This window comes from Natrix helvetica, assembly GCF_964273705.1.
Source record: "Natrix helvetica genome assembly, chromosome: 9".
Taxonomy (NCBI): Eukaryota; Metazoa; Chordata; class Lepidosauria; order Squamata; family Natricidae; genus Natrix; species Natrix helvetica.
In genome coordinates this window covers 9,776,644-9,794,055 of record NC_138560.1, presented here as the reverse complement: position 1 = coordinate 9,794,055, position 17,412 = coordinate 9,776,644, and the positions used below count along the sequence as shown (strand labels likewise).

Genomic DNA, 17,412 nt, shown 5'->3' with positions numbered 1-17,412 from the left:
AGGAAATTTTTCCTTAGTTCTAAGTTGCTTCTCTCCTTGATTAGTTTCCACCCATTGCTTCTTGTCCTGCCCTCGGGTGCTTTGGAGAATAGTTGACTCCCTCTTCTTTGTGGCAACCCTTGAGATATTGGAAGACTGCTACCATGTCTCCCCTAGTCCTTCTTTTCTTTAAACTAGACATACCCATTTCCTGCAACCATTCTTCATATGTTTTAGTCTCCAGTCCACTAATCCTCTTTGTTGCTCTTCTCTGAACTCTTTCCAGAGTCTCCACATCTTTTCTACTGAATGCAGTATTCCAAGTGTGGCCTTACCAAGGCATTGAAAAGTGGTATTAACTTAAACTGCACATTCAAAACTGGCCTTCTAATCTTTCTGCCTACACCGTTATATCAGGTCCAGATTTTCATTAACTTAAACTGCACATTCAAAACTGGCCTTCTAATCTTTCTGCCTACACCGTTATATCAGGTCCAGATTTTCATATTTTGATACACCATTCTGGCTTTTTTCTTATCTGGTATGCTAGGTTCTAATTGCTGTTTTACCATAAACTATTATTAAAGGATCCATGGTTCAATTTGGAGTTCAATTCGCGGTCTCTTATTTTGCTTTACAGTGGCTGGAGCAGACAATCTTTTAACTTCATCAATTTAACACACACACACACACACACACACACAAACAAATATGAGGTTTATTGACTTAATAGAATTTGAATGGCTTAAGGTAAACAATAAAGACGTCAATATTCTACATGGAATAGAGGAACTTAAAAGAATGATTCCTGATCAGCCATTTCACAGCGATTGTTTTAATGTTTTTTTCAAGTTTTAAACGGACACAGTACAAAACGTAAGATTTCCTGGAACCTAAAGATAATATTTACATATAGGGCAGAAGACGTTGCTTGGACTTAGGTTCCAGTCACCTTGACTGTTCAATTAAAGAAAAAGATGTAATATAAAAACTGAGATGAGGGGATACACCAATGCTCCAAAATGAACAAATAATCAATCTTCAAATATTTTTGACTAACAATTTTGGCTATTGAACTACAGCGGGGCTTTGAGGTTTGTAAACGTTTGGAATTTTCAGTATTTCTGCATAAATATGGCCTAAAATATGACCTGTTCTTCATAGAAAACCCTGGAATTACAGTGCAGTTCCAGGTATATTTTTCTGACAACTTTATTAACTCCAACTATGTCTTCCAAGGATTTTAGCCTTGAATGTGTTTCATTTGGGCTTTTGAGGGCTGATAAAAAGGAAACAAGAGTTGAGGGAATTAACTTTTAATTCCAGTATGTGTCAAACTGCATGATTCAAACTGCTTACGAACTCAGAATAAGCAATTGAAAATAATGAAAGTGTTATGAGAGCCATTGGTCTTGTAACAGTTCTAAATTAGACATTTTAAAGTATTACTCAACCTATGAAAAAGGGAATAAATACATCAGAATACACGAGAAAGCATTCCGCAAGGAAGTCTGCAATTGAGTCATCCAATTATTCCTGCTGGGAACACAAACTTTTCATAAATACCTACAGGTAATCCTTGACTTAACAAGCATTGCAATTGAGCTAAAACTGTCATGGTTTGTTAGCTGTGGTTTATGGCTTCCTGTTCCACGAACCTATCTCTATCTGTATCTCTCTATATATACACATAGTCCTCAACTTATGATCACAATTGAGCCCAAAATGGATGTTGTTAAGTGAGAAATTTGTTGAGCTTTGCCCCATTTTACAACTTTTCTCATCACCTTTGTTAAGTGAAACACTTTAAATTAGTAACATGGCTGTTCAGTGAATCGAGTTTCCCCATTGATTTTGCTTGTCAGAAGGCGGCAAAAGGGGATCACAGGACTCCGGAACACTGACATCGTCATAAATGTGAGTCAACTGTCAAGCATCTGAATGTAAATCACGTGACCATGGGGACGCTGCAACAGTCATAAGTGTGAAAAATGGTCATGTCACTTTTTTCAGTGCTGTCGTAACTCTGTGTGTGTGTGTGTGTGTGTGTGTGTGTGTGTGTACAGCCAATCATTCTGTAATTTAACTATGCTTAACTGAATAAACCCAAACTTGGGGTGGGGGGAGATTAATGGGTAGGAACTCCTACATAAACATGTCCCAAAGGTGCTTTTTCAAGAGGCAACTGGACTTTCTGGTTTTTCTTTGAAGACATTTCACTTCCCATCCAAGAAGCTTCTTCAGCTCTAGAAAAGCACCTTTGGGACAACCATGACTTGAGAACCTCCATAGACATCCTGCATTCACACTTGGCACACCCTTCTTTGTACAGATCCAAGAGGAAAGCGTGGACTTTGGATGTTTCTGGAAAAAACATCCTTGGAAAAAAAAAGGCACAGCTGAATCAGGAGGCCGAAGCCTAAATCAAAGATACTATTCCCGCCATCTTTTGCACCACAGCCCCATGTGCAAAAAAAATTCCCTCAATGCAAGGGGGGAGTCAGAAATTAAGAGAATAACACAGTTGGAAGGGGACCTCAGAGGTCTTCTAGTCCAACCCCCTGCTCAGGCAGGAAACCCTAATACTATTTCAGACAAAGTCATTCGCCTCAATGCAAAACCGAAAGCAAAACCCTCGGCCAAGTTTGGCGCCTGGTGCCAAGGCATCCCGGGGATTTGCAGCCGGCGTGTGAAAGGTGAAACCCAGCCTCGACGCTCCCTTTTCAAGACGGTCCCGGGGTAAACAGACGGAGGAGGAGGAGGAGGAGGAGGGGGCGAGGGAGGCTCGCGGACGGGCTCCCCGCAAGAAGGGGCGGCAGTGGTCCGTCCCGGGACGGGGAAGGGGCTTTTGCAAGCTCGGAGGAAGGGCCGCTTCGGAGAGAATTAGGGGAGGGGAATCCCGGCGAAGTTTCCTACTTTGCGCTTCTTTAGCGAGCAGCGGCACTACGCGTAGCTTCACTCCGCCCAGTAGACGAGGCGAGGTTCTGCAACTGCCCCGGAGGAGCCGGAGGACCTCCTCCTCCGGCCCTCCCGAGGCTCTTTCCCCTGCCGTCCAACGGGACCATGGCTAGCAGCGGCTGCGGTCCTGGCCGCAGCCTTCCCCAGCAGTCCCGGTTTCGCTGGGTGGACCTGGCCTTTGCCCTTCTGGGCACCCTCTTCTTCCTGCTGGACTTGGCGATCGACGTCTGGGTGGCTGCCCGCTACCTCCGAGCCGGCCACTTCCAGTGGGGCGGGCTGGTGCTGGTGCTGCTCCTCTTCTCCTCCCTGACGATCCAGTTCTTCAGCTGGGCTTGGTTCCCGAGTGTCCCCGATAAGGAAGGCCTCTCCAAGCCATCCACCGAGACTTTGATGCTGCTCCACGTCCTGCAGCTGGGCTACCTGTACAGGTAAGATCAGCAGGGGATGCTGCTGACTGAAGGCAGCACACGCTTTCCCCTTGAGGACTTTACACACACAACGTCTCTAAACAAATGGGAGTTTCCATCCCACCAACCTGACTGAACTCCGGGGCTTCCGGAGTCCACATTCACAGCACCAGACTCTCAACTCACCTGTTTGGCTGTGTTTCAGAAGGATGGATGCGGGCGTTGGTCGTAAGTTGCAATGATAGCGTGGGCTGCCAAGAACTTTGCCAAAGTAAGCAAAGCACAAATTAACCTAGTGGGTTAAGCTACAGGTGGCTGCACAAACAATAATGTTAGAAGCCCTTGAGGCTGCATTATGTGTGAGTTTAATTACAGTTTAGAAAAGCAGTTGGAACTTGGAGTTCTTCTAGTCCAACCCCCTGCTTAGGCAGGAACCCTATACTATTTCAGACAACTGGTTATCCACTCTCTTCTTAACAACTACCAGTGTTGGGGCATTCACAACCTCTGGAGGCAAGTTGTTCCACTGATTAATGGTTCTAACTGCCAGGAAATTTCTCCTTAGTTCTAAGTTGCTTCTCTCCTTGGTTAGTTTTCACCCATTGCTTCTTGTCCTGCCTTCAGGTACTTTGGAGAATAGTTTGACTCCCTCTTCTTTGTGGCATCCCCTGAGATATTGGAACACTGCTATCATGTCACCCCCAGTCCGACTAGACATATCCAGTTCCAGCAACCATTCTTTGTTTTCAAACAAGTTTTATTGGTTTTTACAAATTTTTCCAGGGAAAAAGGGTTAAAAAGGATATAATAAATTTTGACAGCTACATCGTGCGGGGGAGAGCAGTCCCCCCAAGTCTCACAACTTTTATAAAAAAATAGAAATACATCAACATTTGAATAAAGATTAGCAGTTTTATGTTTAGCACTAAGTCATCGGTATGTTTCAATCATTTTTTGTATCACTTCCGTAAAGGTACATTATAACAACAATTGCAATAATGTTTCAAGTCACTTTTGTGATCTGAGTCTTCTGGTTGCTGCATCCTCCCCCCCTCCATCTATTGGCAGAGCCTCAGCCCCTCCCTCCCTCGTCTCTTGTGTAGCATCCCCCATTTCATCTAGCAGAGCACTATGTTTTTTAGTGAAAGCCTCTGCCTCCACAACTGTGTTAATTCTAATTCTGCTGCCCTCCCCAAAAATCAGCATGCCTTCTGGCAATAACCACCTAAACCAGACCCCTTTATTATATAGTTTTTTTTGCTAAAGAGGAATATTTTTTTTCTCTTACCTCTTACTTTCTTTGGCATCTGTTTAAGAATGGTTATTTCTTTATCTTTGTATTTTAGTGGTCCTCCCCTTTGAGCTCCTAGAACCTCATCTCTTGTAGTCTTTCTAAGAAATTTAACATAAACTTCCCTTGGAACATTGTGTATTCTTGCATAGACTGAGTTAATCCTATAAATCAAGTCTATATCCCACCACAGCTGTTGTTTATCTCTATTAATATATTCCGCTAGTATTGTGGTCATGATCTCCTTAAGATCTTCATTCTCAACTTCTGGCAAGTTTTGGAACCTAAGGAAAAAAGACATCCTTTCAAATTCCGTTTTTATCATGTGGTTTTCAAATTCTACATTCCCCCTCTAGATTGTCTTAACCTCGTCCCTCATCCCGACCGCACCCTCCTCCAGTACATCTATTCTCTGTTCATTCCGTATAGCTTGTTGTTTCATTTCTCTAAACTGATTATTTAAGTCTTTCAGTTGTTTTTTCATTTCGCCCTGTCGCTTTAAGATAGATTGAAGCATCTGATGGATAGATAAGTCCTTTGTACTCTCTTCAGGGGCTTTGGGTTGTAGAAATGACCCCAATTGTGACTGTTGAGTAACTTACCAGGCGGTAGTTTCTTTGGACCCATGATAAAGTTCAGAGTTAGTTATTAATCTGTGCAAAGAAATGGCGTCTGCGGGAGAGCATAGCCGGTAGAGATCACAAGGCAGGCAGATCCAGGGGAGAATAAATCTTGTAATACAGGACTAGATCAAACAGGTAAATCAAAATATTCCAAATTCAAGGGAAAAGCGTATTTAGAGAGGCTCCTGGAGGTCTCTGGGGTGGAGACTAGTTCAGAACCATAACATCTTCCAAAGGAGGAATTTCATTCATAAAGACAAAGAAGGAAGTGGCCATCTTAGCTCAGCCTTTACAGGTGGTCAGGAAACAAGTCAAAAGTTCCCATAAGTAGTTTTAAAAAGAATCAGTTCAACCATCCTTTCTCTCACAATTGTAGTCAAAAATTATTTTTCAATTGTTTAGAGAAAGTGAAAGTAGGTTTTAAACTCTCTCTCTCTCCTATGAGAGGGAGAGATTTTACAAGTGCCGCTTTTCTGAGAGGGGTGGAAATCCCCCCCCCCCGCCAATCTTAATTCTTCCCAAGGTTGAAACAAAGTTCTGAGAAAAGAACTGCAGTTCATCAATTGAATAAGCCAGTAAAAGACTTCGGGAAATCCCCCACCTCACCGCACTTCAGCTGCATCTTTCAAATTAATTATTTCCTTCCAGTCTCCATCCGGCGAAGGCGTGCGGTGGTATTCCATGCACCCCCCCACACTTTCCGGCTCCTGGGGCAAAGCTGGAGACACACACCCCCGCGGCCGCCGCCATTCCAGGGGGCCCCAGCAAGCCGCCCCTGCGGTAGGGCGCCCCTCCAAGGCACCCTGTGCTCACCCTAGACTTAAGGGGAGCCCACCGAAACAGCAAACAGCGGACGCACGCGTCCGTTGCCTTCGGCTACCAGAAGTCGTCTCCAGCAACCATTCTTTATATGTTTTAGCCTCCAGTCCCCCAATCATCTTTGTTGCTTTTCTTTGTATTCTTTCTAGAGTCTCCACATCTTTTTTATATTCTGACGACCAAAACTGTTGGGAGATATTGCTTTTTAGGGATCGTTTAGGGTCTTCTAGTGAAAGGTTTCGTCATGTACTCGTCCAACATCATAGAGAAAGCACTTGGTTGCTGGATGTTTTTGACCTGCCTGCCTCAATGTGGTGGCCCTATTGCAGGACAGATAGTCCTGGACTTACAATCACAGTTGGATATCAGACTTTCTGTGGCTAAGCCAGGTGGTTGTTAAATGAGTTCCACATGATTTTATAACTTTTTTGGGCTATGACGGTTAAGCAAATCATTGCAGTTTGTTAAGTGAATCAGGCTTTCCCTGTGACTTCACTTGTCGGAAGCTGGCTGGAAATGGTGATCCCGTAACCCTGGGATGCTGCAACCGTTGTAAATACATGCCAGTTGCCAAGTGCCTGAAATTTGATCACGTGACCATGGAGATATTGCGATGGCCGTAAATGTGAGGACTGGTCATAAGTCACTTTTTTTCCCAGTGCCATTGTAACTTCAGTCACTCAACAAAGGGCTGTAAGTCAAGGACTAACCATATATAAGTCTCCCAGGGCTGCTATTTGAGAAATGTTCCCACTGTGTTCTTTCATAATTTCAAATTTTTCCTTCTGCGTTGCCTTGCACAGGTGTCTCTGTGTCCTGAAAGTAGGTTTTCAGACGTGCAACAAGGAAAATGCAACAGCAAAAGATCAGGCCTTTGCCATTTTCCTGTCACACGATGTCAGTCTCTTGCGCCTCTTTGAGACCTTTCTGGAAAGCGCACCTCAGCTCATCCAAATGATCTACATCATCCTACGCACCAACCAAGCTGAGATATTTCAAGGTGAGCACCAGTGGGGACGGGCCAGTTTTGGAGTAAAGTGAGCTTCTGCCAGCATGAATTCCTGCTGTTTTCGGTATCCATTTTATTAGTCAACCACTCGGTCTCGTAGCTAAGAAGGGTGATACAGAAATTTGATAAATAAATAAAATCCATCAGTGGGTGTCAGCATTTTTGTAGGCAGATCTTCAGCCTCTTGGGAATTCAGGGTTCGTAGAGATACAAAAACAATGTGGAAAAATAACAACTTGGTTAATTTGTTCAGTGAATTGGAAAAGGTTGTTCAAAATCAAATCAGAATCCATCCATCCATCCATCCAGACACAAAGTAAGAATTCAATGGAGATATTAATTTAAGATTGAATCTTCAAACTATCATCAAGCAATCAGTCCTGAGTTAAGGACTATATGTAAGTTCCTCCTTGATTTTACTGTCAATGTGTAGAGCAGGGCTGTCAAACTCACGGCCCACGGGCCGTATGCGTTACACGCTGTCCACGCCCATGCCTGGTTTAGCAAAGGAGAAAAAAGTTGTGATACATCACGTGACAACACCGTGATGATGTGAGTTTGGCACCCTGGTGTAGAGGATTGCATAACAGTGCAAAAATAATAATAATAGCCAATTCACTAGAAATTATAATTTAAATAATTGAACGGTTCCTGGGTTTCAACGGATAGATTTTGTTGCCCTCTTTCATCACTGGTACTTTGACATTTGCAATGTGTGGGACCTTCTTCCTCAACCTGATCTCTGTTTCCATTGACTTCTCCCTTGTTTTCCTTGCAGTACTTGGGATTTGCACATCTTTTCTGTGTATCACCTGGTCCCTCTTAGATTACAACCAGACCCTACGCAGCTTCCTGCGGGGCAAACACAAGTTGGACTTCCCGTCTTCGGTCATCTACTTCCTGTGGAACTTCCTGTTGATGTGTCCTCGCATTCTCTCGTTGGCGCTCTTTGCAGTAGTCTTCTCACACTACATTTTCCTCCACTTTCTAGTCATCTGGTTGGTCATGCTTCTCTGGGTCTCCTTGCAAGAGACAGACTTAATGGAACGTGTCAACTTTGAGTGGTTTTATCGAGCTACCGTAGCCGTTATCCTCTATTTCTGCTGGTTCAATGTGGCCGAGGGGAAAACCCGCCACCGCTCAACTATTTACCACATTTTCCAAATTCTGGATAGCGGCATCCTGATAGTCTCTTGGTGGTGGTACAGAATTCCTTCAAGCTGGGATTCCCAACTGTGCCCTGTACTCCTGGCTGCCCTGGTCTGTTATCTCCTTGGCATTTTCTTGAAATGCATCTACTACATATATTTTCATCCATCTACGAAAACTGCATACATTGCAGATGAAGAAGACAGCAATGAGCCTGGGAATGAAGAAGCTGTTGCATTCCGGCAAATGAAACCCTCGTCACCAACCCCAGAAACCCACGTCATCAACTGTCGGACATATAAACTCTCTCAGAACTTCTTTGCTGGCTCTTTGGCAAAGGAGACTCGGTACCAACAGAATGGGACTGGCAGTGATACGTGTCTATGAGATGTGTTGTTTAGGGCAGCCAAGGTAAGACTATACTTGAATTAGATTCAGAAAACATTTGTACCAGTTTGCTTGCTGAATTGATGTCTGTGTTTCTTCCAGGATTAGCCGCATAAGCTAAACCAAATAAGCTAGGAAGGAAATGTTGTTATTAGTTAAGGATCAGCTTTTGCAGCTGTCTTCTTGAAGAGAATCTTTAGCAGGGGGTGGAAGATATGAAGCAACATCACCAGCAGATATGGCCAAATAGGGCCTAAGTTGAAGAATGCTAGTTGGAAATGTAGTTAGCAAATTCAGATGTTCCTAGGTACATCACTATTGTTTTCATATGTGTTTCATTTGGGCTTTTGAGAGCTGATAAAAAGGAAACAAGAGTTGAGGGAATTAACTTTTAATTCCAGTAATTAAAAACTGCATGATTCAAACTGCTTAAGAACTCAGAATAAGCAATTGAAAATAATGAAAGTGTTATGAGAGCCATTGGTCTTGTAACCGTTCTAAATTAGACATTTTAAAGTATTGCTCAACCTATGAAAAAGGGAATAAATACATCAGAATGCACGAGAAAGCATTCCACAAGGAAGTCTGCAATTGAGTCATCCAATTATTCCTGCTGGGAACACAAACTTTTCATAAATACCTACAGGTAGTCCTTGACTTAACAAGCATTGCAATTGAGCTAAAACTGTCATGGTTTGTTAGCTGTGGTTTATGGCTTCCTGTTCCACGAACCTATCTCTATCTGTATCTCTCTATATATACACATAGTCCTCAACCTATGATCACAATTGAGCCCAAAATGGATGTTGTTAAGTGCGAAATTTGTTGAGCCTTGCCCCATTTTACAACTTTTCTCATCACCTTTGTTAAGTGAAACACTTTAAATTAGTAACATGGCTGTTCAGTGAATCTACTTTCCCCATTGATTTTGCTTGTCAGAAGGCGGCAAAAGGGAATCAAAGGACTCTGCCATCGTCATAAATGTGAGTCAACTGTCAAGCATCTGAATGTAAATCACGTGACCATGGGGACGCTGCAACAGTCATAAGTGTGAAAAATGGTCATGTCACTTTTTTCAGGGCCGTCATAACTTTGAATGGTCAGTAAATGATCTGCTGTAAGTCGTGTGTGTGGGTGTGTGTACACAGCCAATCACCTCTGTAATTTAACTATGCTTAACTGAATAAACCCAAACTTGGGGTGGGGGGAGATTAGTGAGTAGGAACTCCTACATTAGCATGTCCCAAAGGTGCTTTTTCAAGAGGCAACTGGACTTTCTGGTTTTTCTTTGAAGACATTTCACTTCCCATCCAAGAAGCTTCTTCAGCTCTGGAAAAGCACCTTTGGGACAACCATGATGACTTGAGAACCTCCATAGACATCCTGCATTCACACTTGGCACACCCTTCTTTGTACAGATCCAAGAGGAAAGCGTGGACTTTGGATGTTTCTGGAAAAAACATCCTTGGAAAAAAAAAAGGCACGGCTGAATCACAAGGCCGAAGCCTAAATCAAAGATACTATTCCCGCCATCTTTTGCACCACAGCCCCATGTGCAAAAAAAATTCCCTCAATGCAAGGGGGGAGTCAGAAATTAAGAGAATAACACAGTTGGAAGGGGACCTCAGAGGTCTTCTAGTCCAACCCCCTGCTCAGGCAGGAAACCCTAATACTATTTCAGACAAAGTCATTCGCCTCAATGCAAAACCGAAAGCAAAACCCTCGGCCAAGTTTGGCGCCTGGTGCCAAGGCATCCCGGGGATTTGCAGCCGGCGTGTGAAAGGTGAAACCCAGCCTCGACGCTCCCTTTTCAAGACGGTCCGGGGGGAAACAGATGGAGGAAGAGGAAGAGGACAGTCTCTCCTCTTGGCCCCGTTCCTTCCAAGGCGAGAAGGGAGGCCCGCTTCCGAGCCGGCCGGGTCACGGGCTGCGCTTTCTCCCCCACTGGGTCCCGCCTCTCCCCCGGGGAAAGCAGGCCCGGCTGCGGGAGAAGGCCATGCAACGCCCGGGACGTCCCGCTCCGAGAAGCCTCCCCAGCCGTTGCCGCCGTCGAGGAGAAGCCCCGCTTTCCTTGCTCTCTCCAGGACGGAGGAGGAAGAGGAGAAAGCGGCGAGGGAGGCGCGCGGACGGGCTCCCCGCAAGAAGGGGCGGCAGTGGTCCGTCCCGGGGCGGGGAAGGGGCGTTTGCAAGCTCGGAGGAAGGGCCGCTTCGGAGAGAATTAGGGGAGGGGAATCCCGGCGAAGTTTCCTACTTTGCGCTTCTTTAGCGGGCAGCGAGCGTCACTCCTCCCAGTAGCCGAGGCGAGGTTCTGCAACTGCTCCGGAGGGGCCTCCTCCTCCGGCCCTCCCGAGGCCCTTTCCCCTGCCGTCCAACGGGACCATGGCTAGCAGCGGCTGCAGTCCTGGCTGCAGCCTTCCCCAGCCGCCCCGGTTTCGCTGTCTGGACCTGGCCTTTGCCCTACTGGGCACCCTCGCCTTCCTGCTGGACTTGGTGATCGACGTCTGGGTGGCTGCCGGCTACCTCCGAGCCGGCCACTTCCAGTGGGGCGGGCTGGTGCTGGGGCTGCTCCTCCTCTCCTCCCTGACGACCCAGTTCTTCAGCTGGGCTTGGTTCCGGAGTGACTCCGATAAGGAAGGCCCCTCCCAGCCATCCACCCGGACTTCGAGGCTGCTCCACGTCCTGCAGCTGGGCTACCTGTACAGGTAAGATCAGCAGGGGATGCTGCTGATTAAAGGCAGCACACCCTTTCCCCTTGAGGACTTTACACACACAACGGCTCTAAACAAACGGGAGTCTCCATGAACTCCCGGCTTCCGGAGTCCACATTCACAGCACCAGACTCAACTCGCTTGTTTGGCTGTGTTTCAGAACGATGGCTTGGGTCATAAGTTGCAATGATAGCTGGGCTGCCAAGAACTTCGCCAAAGTAAGCAAAACACGAATTAACCTAGTGGGTTAAGCTATAATGTTAGAAGCCCTTGAGGCTGCATTATGTGTGAGTTTCAGTTTGCCCCAACACTGGAAGTCTTTAAGAAGATGTTGGATAGCCATCTGTCTGAAACGGTATAGGGTTTCCTGCCTAGGCGGGGGGTTGGACTAGAAGACCTCCAAGGTCCCTTCCAACTCTACTATTGTATTGTATTTATTACACTTATCTTGCATATTTCCTGGAATGAGAAGAAAAATGGTCTGTTAGAGTTTAGAAAAGCAGAGTTGGAAGGGACCCTGGAGTTCTTCTAGTCCAACCCCCTGCTTAGGCAGGAACCCTATACTATTTCAGACAACTGGTTATCCACTCTCTTCTTAACAACTACCAGTGTTGGGGCATTCACAACCTCTGGAGGCAAGTTGTTCCACTGATTAATGGTTCTAACTGCCAGGAAATTTCTCCTTAGTTCTAAGTTGCTTCTCTCCTTGCCTAGTTTCCATCCATTGCTTCTTCTCCTGCCTTCAGGTACTTTGGAGAATAGCTTGACTTGCTCTTCTTTGTGGCATCCCCTGAGCTATTATGTCACCCCCAGTCCCACTAGACATACCCAGTTGCAGCAATCATTCTTTATATATTTTAGCCTCCAGTCCCCTAATCATCTTTGTTGCTTTTCTTTGCATTCTTTCTAGAGTCTCCACATCTTTTTTATATTCTGATGACCAAAACTGTTGGGAGATATTGCTTTTTAGGGATCGTTTAGGGCAGGGGTGTCCAAACTTGGGAACTTTAAGACTTGTGGACTTCAACTCCCAGAATTCCCCAGCCACCATGCTGGCTGGGGAATTCTGGGAGTTGAAGTCCACAAGTCTTAAAGTTCCCAAGTTTGGACACCCCTGGTTTAGGGTCTTCTAGTAAAAAGTTTTGTCATGTACTCGTCCAACATCATAGAGGAAGCACTTGGTTGCTGGATGTTTTTGACCTGCCTGGCTCACTGTCCTGGACTTACAATCACAGTTGGGTATCAGATTTTCTGTGGCTCTCTGTGGTTGTTAAATGAGTTCCACATGATTTTATAACTCTTGGGGGCTATGACGGTTAAGCAAGTCATTGCAGTTTGTTAAGTGAATCAGGCTTTCCCTGTGACTTCACTTGTCGGAAGCTGGCTGGAAATGGTGATCCCGTAACCCTGGGATGCTGCAACCGTTGTAAATACATGCCAGTTGCCAAGTGCCTGAAATTTGATCACGTGACCATGGAGATATTGCGATGGCCGTAAATGTGAGGACTGGTCATGTCACTTTTTTTCCCAGTGCCATTGTAACTTCAGTCACTCATCAAAGGGTTGTAAGTCAAGGACTAACCGTAAATAAGTCTCCCACGGCTGCCATTTGAGAAATGTTCCCACTGTGTTTTTTCATAATTTCAAATTTTTCCTTCTGCGTTGCCTTGCACAGGTGTCTCTGTGTCCTGAAGGTAGGTTTTCAGGCGTGCAACAAGGAAAATGCAACAGCAAAAGATCAGGCCTTTGCCATTTTCCTGTCACACGATGTCAGTCTCTTGCGCCTCTTTGAGACCTTTCTGGAAAGCGCACCTCAGCTCATCCTGGTGATCTACATCATCCTACGGACCAACCAAGCTGAGATATTTCAAGGTGAGCACCAGTGGGGAGGGGCCAGTTTTGGAGTAAAGTGAGCTTCTGCCAGCATGAATTCCTGCTGTTTTCGGTATCCATTTTATTAGTCAACCACTCGGTCTCGTAGGTAAGAAGAGAAATTTGATAAATAAATAAAATCCATCAGTGGGTGTCAGCATTTTTGTAGGCAGATCTTCAGCCTCATGGGAATTCAGGGTTCGTAGAGATACAAAAACAATGTGGAAAAATAACAACTTGGTTAATTTGTTCACTGAATTGGAAAAGGTTGTTCAAAATTAAATCAGAATCCATCCATCCATTCATCCACACACAAAGTAACAATTCAATGAAGATTGAATCTTCATCAAGCAATCAGTCCTGAGTCAAGGACTATATGTAAGTTCCTCCTTGATTTTACTGTCAATGTGTAGAGCAGGGCTGTCAAACTCACGGCCCGCGGGCCGTATGCGTTACATGCTGTCTACGCCCATGCCTGGTTTAGCAAAGGAGAAAAAAGTGATACATCACGTGACGACGCCATGATGATGTGAGTTTGGCACCCTGGTGTAGAGGATTGCATAACAGTGCAAAAATAATAATAATAGCCAATTCACTAGAAATTATAATTTAAATAACTGAACGGTTCCTGGGTTTCAACGGATAGATTTTGTTGCCCTCTTTCATCACTGGTACTTTGACATTTGCAATGTGTGGGACCTTCTTCCTCAACCTGATCTCTGTTTCCATTGACTTCTCCCTTGTTTTCCTTGCAGTACTCGGGATTTGCACATCTTTTCTGTGTATCACCTGGTCCCTCTTAGATTACCACCAGACCCTACGCAGTTTCCTGCGGGACAAACACAAGTTGGCCTTCCCGTCTTCGGTCATCTACTTCCTGTGGAACTTCCTGTTGATGTGTCCTCGCATTCTCTCGTTGGCGCTCTTTGCAGTAGTCTTCTCATACTACATTTTCCTCCACTTTCTAGTCATCTGGTCGGTCATGCTTCTCTGGGTCTCCTTGCAAGGGACAAACTTAATGGAACATGTCAACTTTGAATGGTTTTATCGAGCTACGGTAGCCGTTATCCTCTATTTCTGCTGGTTCAATGTGGCCGAGGGGAAAACCCGCCACCGCTCAGCTATTTACCACATTTTCCTAATTCTGGATAGCGGCATCCTGATTGTCTCTTGGTGGTGGTACAGAATTCCTTCAAGCTGGGATTCCCAACTGTGCCCTGTACTCCTGGCTGCCCTGGTCTGTTATCCCCTTGGCATTTTCTTGAAATGCGTCTACTACAAATATTTTCATCCATCTATGAAAACTGCACTCATTAGAGAATTCGATGAAGTAGACAGCAATGAGCCTGGGAATGAAGATGCTGTTGTGTTTCGGCAAATGGTTATAGAAACCCTTGTCATCAACCATCGGACATATAAACTCTCTCAGAACTTCTTTGCTGGCTCTTTGGCAGAGGAGACTCATTACCAACAGAATGGGACTGTCAGTGATGTGTATCTATGAGATGTGTTGTTTAAGGCAGCCAAGGTAAGACTATAGTTGAATTAGATTCAGAAAACATTTGTACCAGTTTGCTTGCTGAATTAATGTCTGTGTTTCTTCCAGGATTAGCCGCATAAGCTAAACCAAATAAGCTAGGAGGAAATGTTATTAATTAAGGATCAGCTTTTGCAGCTGTCTTCTTGAAGAGAATCTTTAGCAGGGGGTGGAAGATATGAAGCAACATCACCAGCAGATATGGCCAAATAGGGCCTAAGTTGAAGAATGCTAGTTGGAAATGTAGTTAGCAAATTCAGATGTTCCTAGGTACATCACTATTGTTTTTTGATGTCTCTAATTCTGGATTCTATGACTTGCACCTTGTTGTGGATTGCAATACTTCTCAGATCTGGTGCACTTTTCAAACTTTATACCTTTAATCTTAAATTCAGGCCTTCACTTCACTGTTCTTGACTGCCCACCTGCCTGTGTTCTGATATTAGGCGAGAAAAAATGAGTTGAAATAGCCCTTAGTCACATGCTTTCCCTTTTCTTTGATGCGACCATCGAAAGGGTTCTGAAGTGTCACTTCTACATTTAACTAGTTCTGGTCATAGTTTCTGAACTATGACAACAAGGTTTCTATGGATGTCATAGTTTATCTGGAAAACACATAATCCTTAAAGCATAAGCTATAAACTGACTTTAACATATCACTTTGAAGATGAACTACAGTTTAGAATTTGGTGTAGTTCATGGTGCTGAGTCTTTTCCCGATCTCATTGAGATGAGGAAGTTCATAAACCTGGTAGGTTCACTGTAACTATGGTTTGTTATGGGGACTGATGGAAATAGAATTCCAAAATACCTGGGAGACAGTCTACTGTGCTTCAAGGCAACATCTGAATTACCTAGAGTAGCTCCAGCCCTTCCCCTGGGTTATGCTTGATATTTTGGCCACCTGTGCCCAAATAGTTTATATTTCAAGAGTTTTGAGAGGACAGTCTTTATTCCAATTTCCAAGTTATTTTGAAGGGAAGCTTAGAAAACATGCCTAACACTTCTTTAACTCTCTTCCTATGCCATAATTTTAAAAAGTCAATGTTGCTTTAGGTTTTCACAATGCTTCAGATTGACTGGAATCAGCAAAAATATGTATGGCAGTGATGTGCATATTCAATTTATTCAAGCTTCCAATATAGAAGATGCAAGTTGGAACTGGAGGGAATAGCAAAGCTGTAGGAAAGGATTTAGTATACATAAACATTTTTTAAAAAAATCAAACCGTCTCGTTTTTCACTTCAGAAAGTAGATACACTCGTCTTAATCTCTCTCCGTCCTTCCACTAAACTGTCTCGCAGTTTATTTTTTTTTATATATAGTAATGCCAAATTCAGTGCAACTGTTAATTTATTGCCACTTCTGAAATGTTTAGACTGAATAAACTATTTCAGTTCCTGTTCATCTGTGCTATTTTCACAGCGCCTACAAGGGATCATTAGATAAAGGGTTACATCCTATCCAGAAAACAATGGTATTTAAATATGTTGCCCATTTTTATATCCACTATGTTGGTTGGCACCAGAGCGCCATTAAGTTTTAAAGAGAAATTAGCTAGGGAAGCTTACAACTTCAAGATGGGATGCAAGTCCTGGCCAACACAATTAATTAGCAAAGAAGAGGATACTATGACCATATTCATAGAACTGGTAAATTTTGCTCCAATGTAACAAGGTGGCTCTCCAAAGGGATCAGCTAATAGGTTTACTAGCATGTCCCCTACCATAAGGTACCTGAGATAACTGCCTTACTCTGCTCAGTGTGTCTTCTCAGTACTAAGACCTGTCAGTTAAAATGCAAATCCAAAGCAAATGGCTGCAGGTAACTGTTGAGAGTCCTGATAGAATGTAATGTTCAAAATCCAGTCATTTCTTTGTAGGCTAATGCATGAGGCCATTAAAAGGTCTGAAAAGTAAGCTTATTCTTACCTGTTCCTGTAGTTCAATCATATGAGATTTTATGATTTGAGTTATGTTAAATATATTCCGAGTGAAGCTTAATCTAGAAGCATGGAGAATCAATATTGAATTCCCAGATCCTGCATAATTGGCTACCTTGGCAAGAACCACTGTGAGACAAATTTGAAAGGCCGTAGGTCACTCATTGCTGGTGTTACCAAAGCCTTAATGGCATTTTTAAACAAATGTGATCAAATTGGACATGTTTATTTGGGAACAAGGAAGCAGTACCTAGAGTCTCGTTTCAGAATCTGAATCCAATTCTCGTGCGGTATTCAGCTAAAAAGAAAATCCCACCCATCTAGCTTGTGATACCTATATTTATTACAAACAACATATTTGGAGGAAAAAAAAGTAAAAGTAAATAAAAGCACTAAGTTCACATATGCAACTGTCTCTTGGTAATCTTGGCCTGAGGAGGTAACTTTTGCTGGGGAGAATAAGAGCAGAGCCAAGTATAAAAGCCCAAGATCCCACTAACACCACTTAAGAAAAGAGATTTAGATTTATCTTCTGACATACAGAGAACACCTTGAATAAGCCCTGTTGTAGGTAAGGTAGGGCAAAAGACCCGGGAAGCTGACAGAGCTTGATGATTTTCGGGAAATCGGCAAGAATTTCTGATCTTCACTATTGGAGAGAAATCGCAATTCCCACAGCTACCCAACCTTGAAAGCAATTCTGAGAAGAATTTCCAGGAAAAGGAGAAAAG

General features: G+C 44.0%; 2 protein-coding genes across 2 annotated transcripts; both read left to right on the top strand.

Annotated features, from left to right (window-relative positions):
• Positions 1–2,793: 2,793 nt before the first annotated feature.
• Positions 2,794–9,196, top strand: LOC309396620 (XK-related protein 8-like). The gene is made up of 3 exons (XM_081961898.1): positions 2,794–3,365; positions 6,881–7,077; positions 7,865–9,196. Exons 1-3 carry the CDS (start codon positions 3,043–3,045, stop codon positions 8,620–8,622), a joined length of 1,278 nt encoding a protein of 425 aa, XP_081818024.1. The 5' UTR covers positions 2,794–3,042; the 3' UTR covers positions 8,623–9,196.
• A 1,728-nt stretch (positions 9,197–10,924) lies between these two features.
• Positions 10,925–16,144, top strand: LOC309396609 (XK-related protein 8-like). Its single transcript, XM_081961883.1, has 3 exons — positions 10,925–11,324; positions 13,006–13,202; positions 13,958–16,144. The coding sequence occupies exons 1-3, from the start codon at positions 11,002–11,004 to the stop codon at positions 14,704–14,706; spliced, it is 1,269 nt and encodes a 422-aa protein (XP_081818009.1). The 5' UTR covers positions 10,925–11,001; the 3' UTR covers positions 14,707–16,144.
• Positions 16,145–17,412: the final 1,268 nt, after the last annotated feature.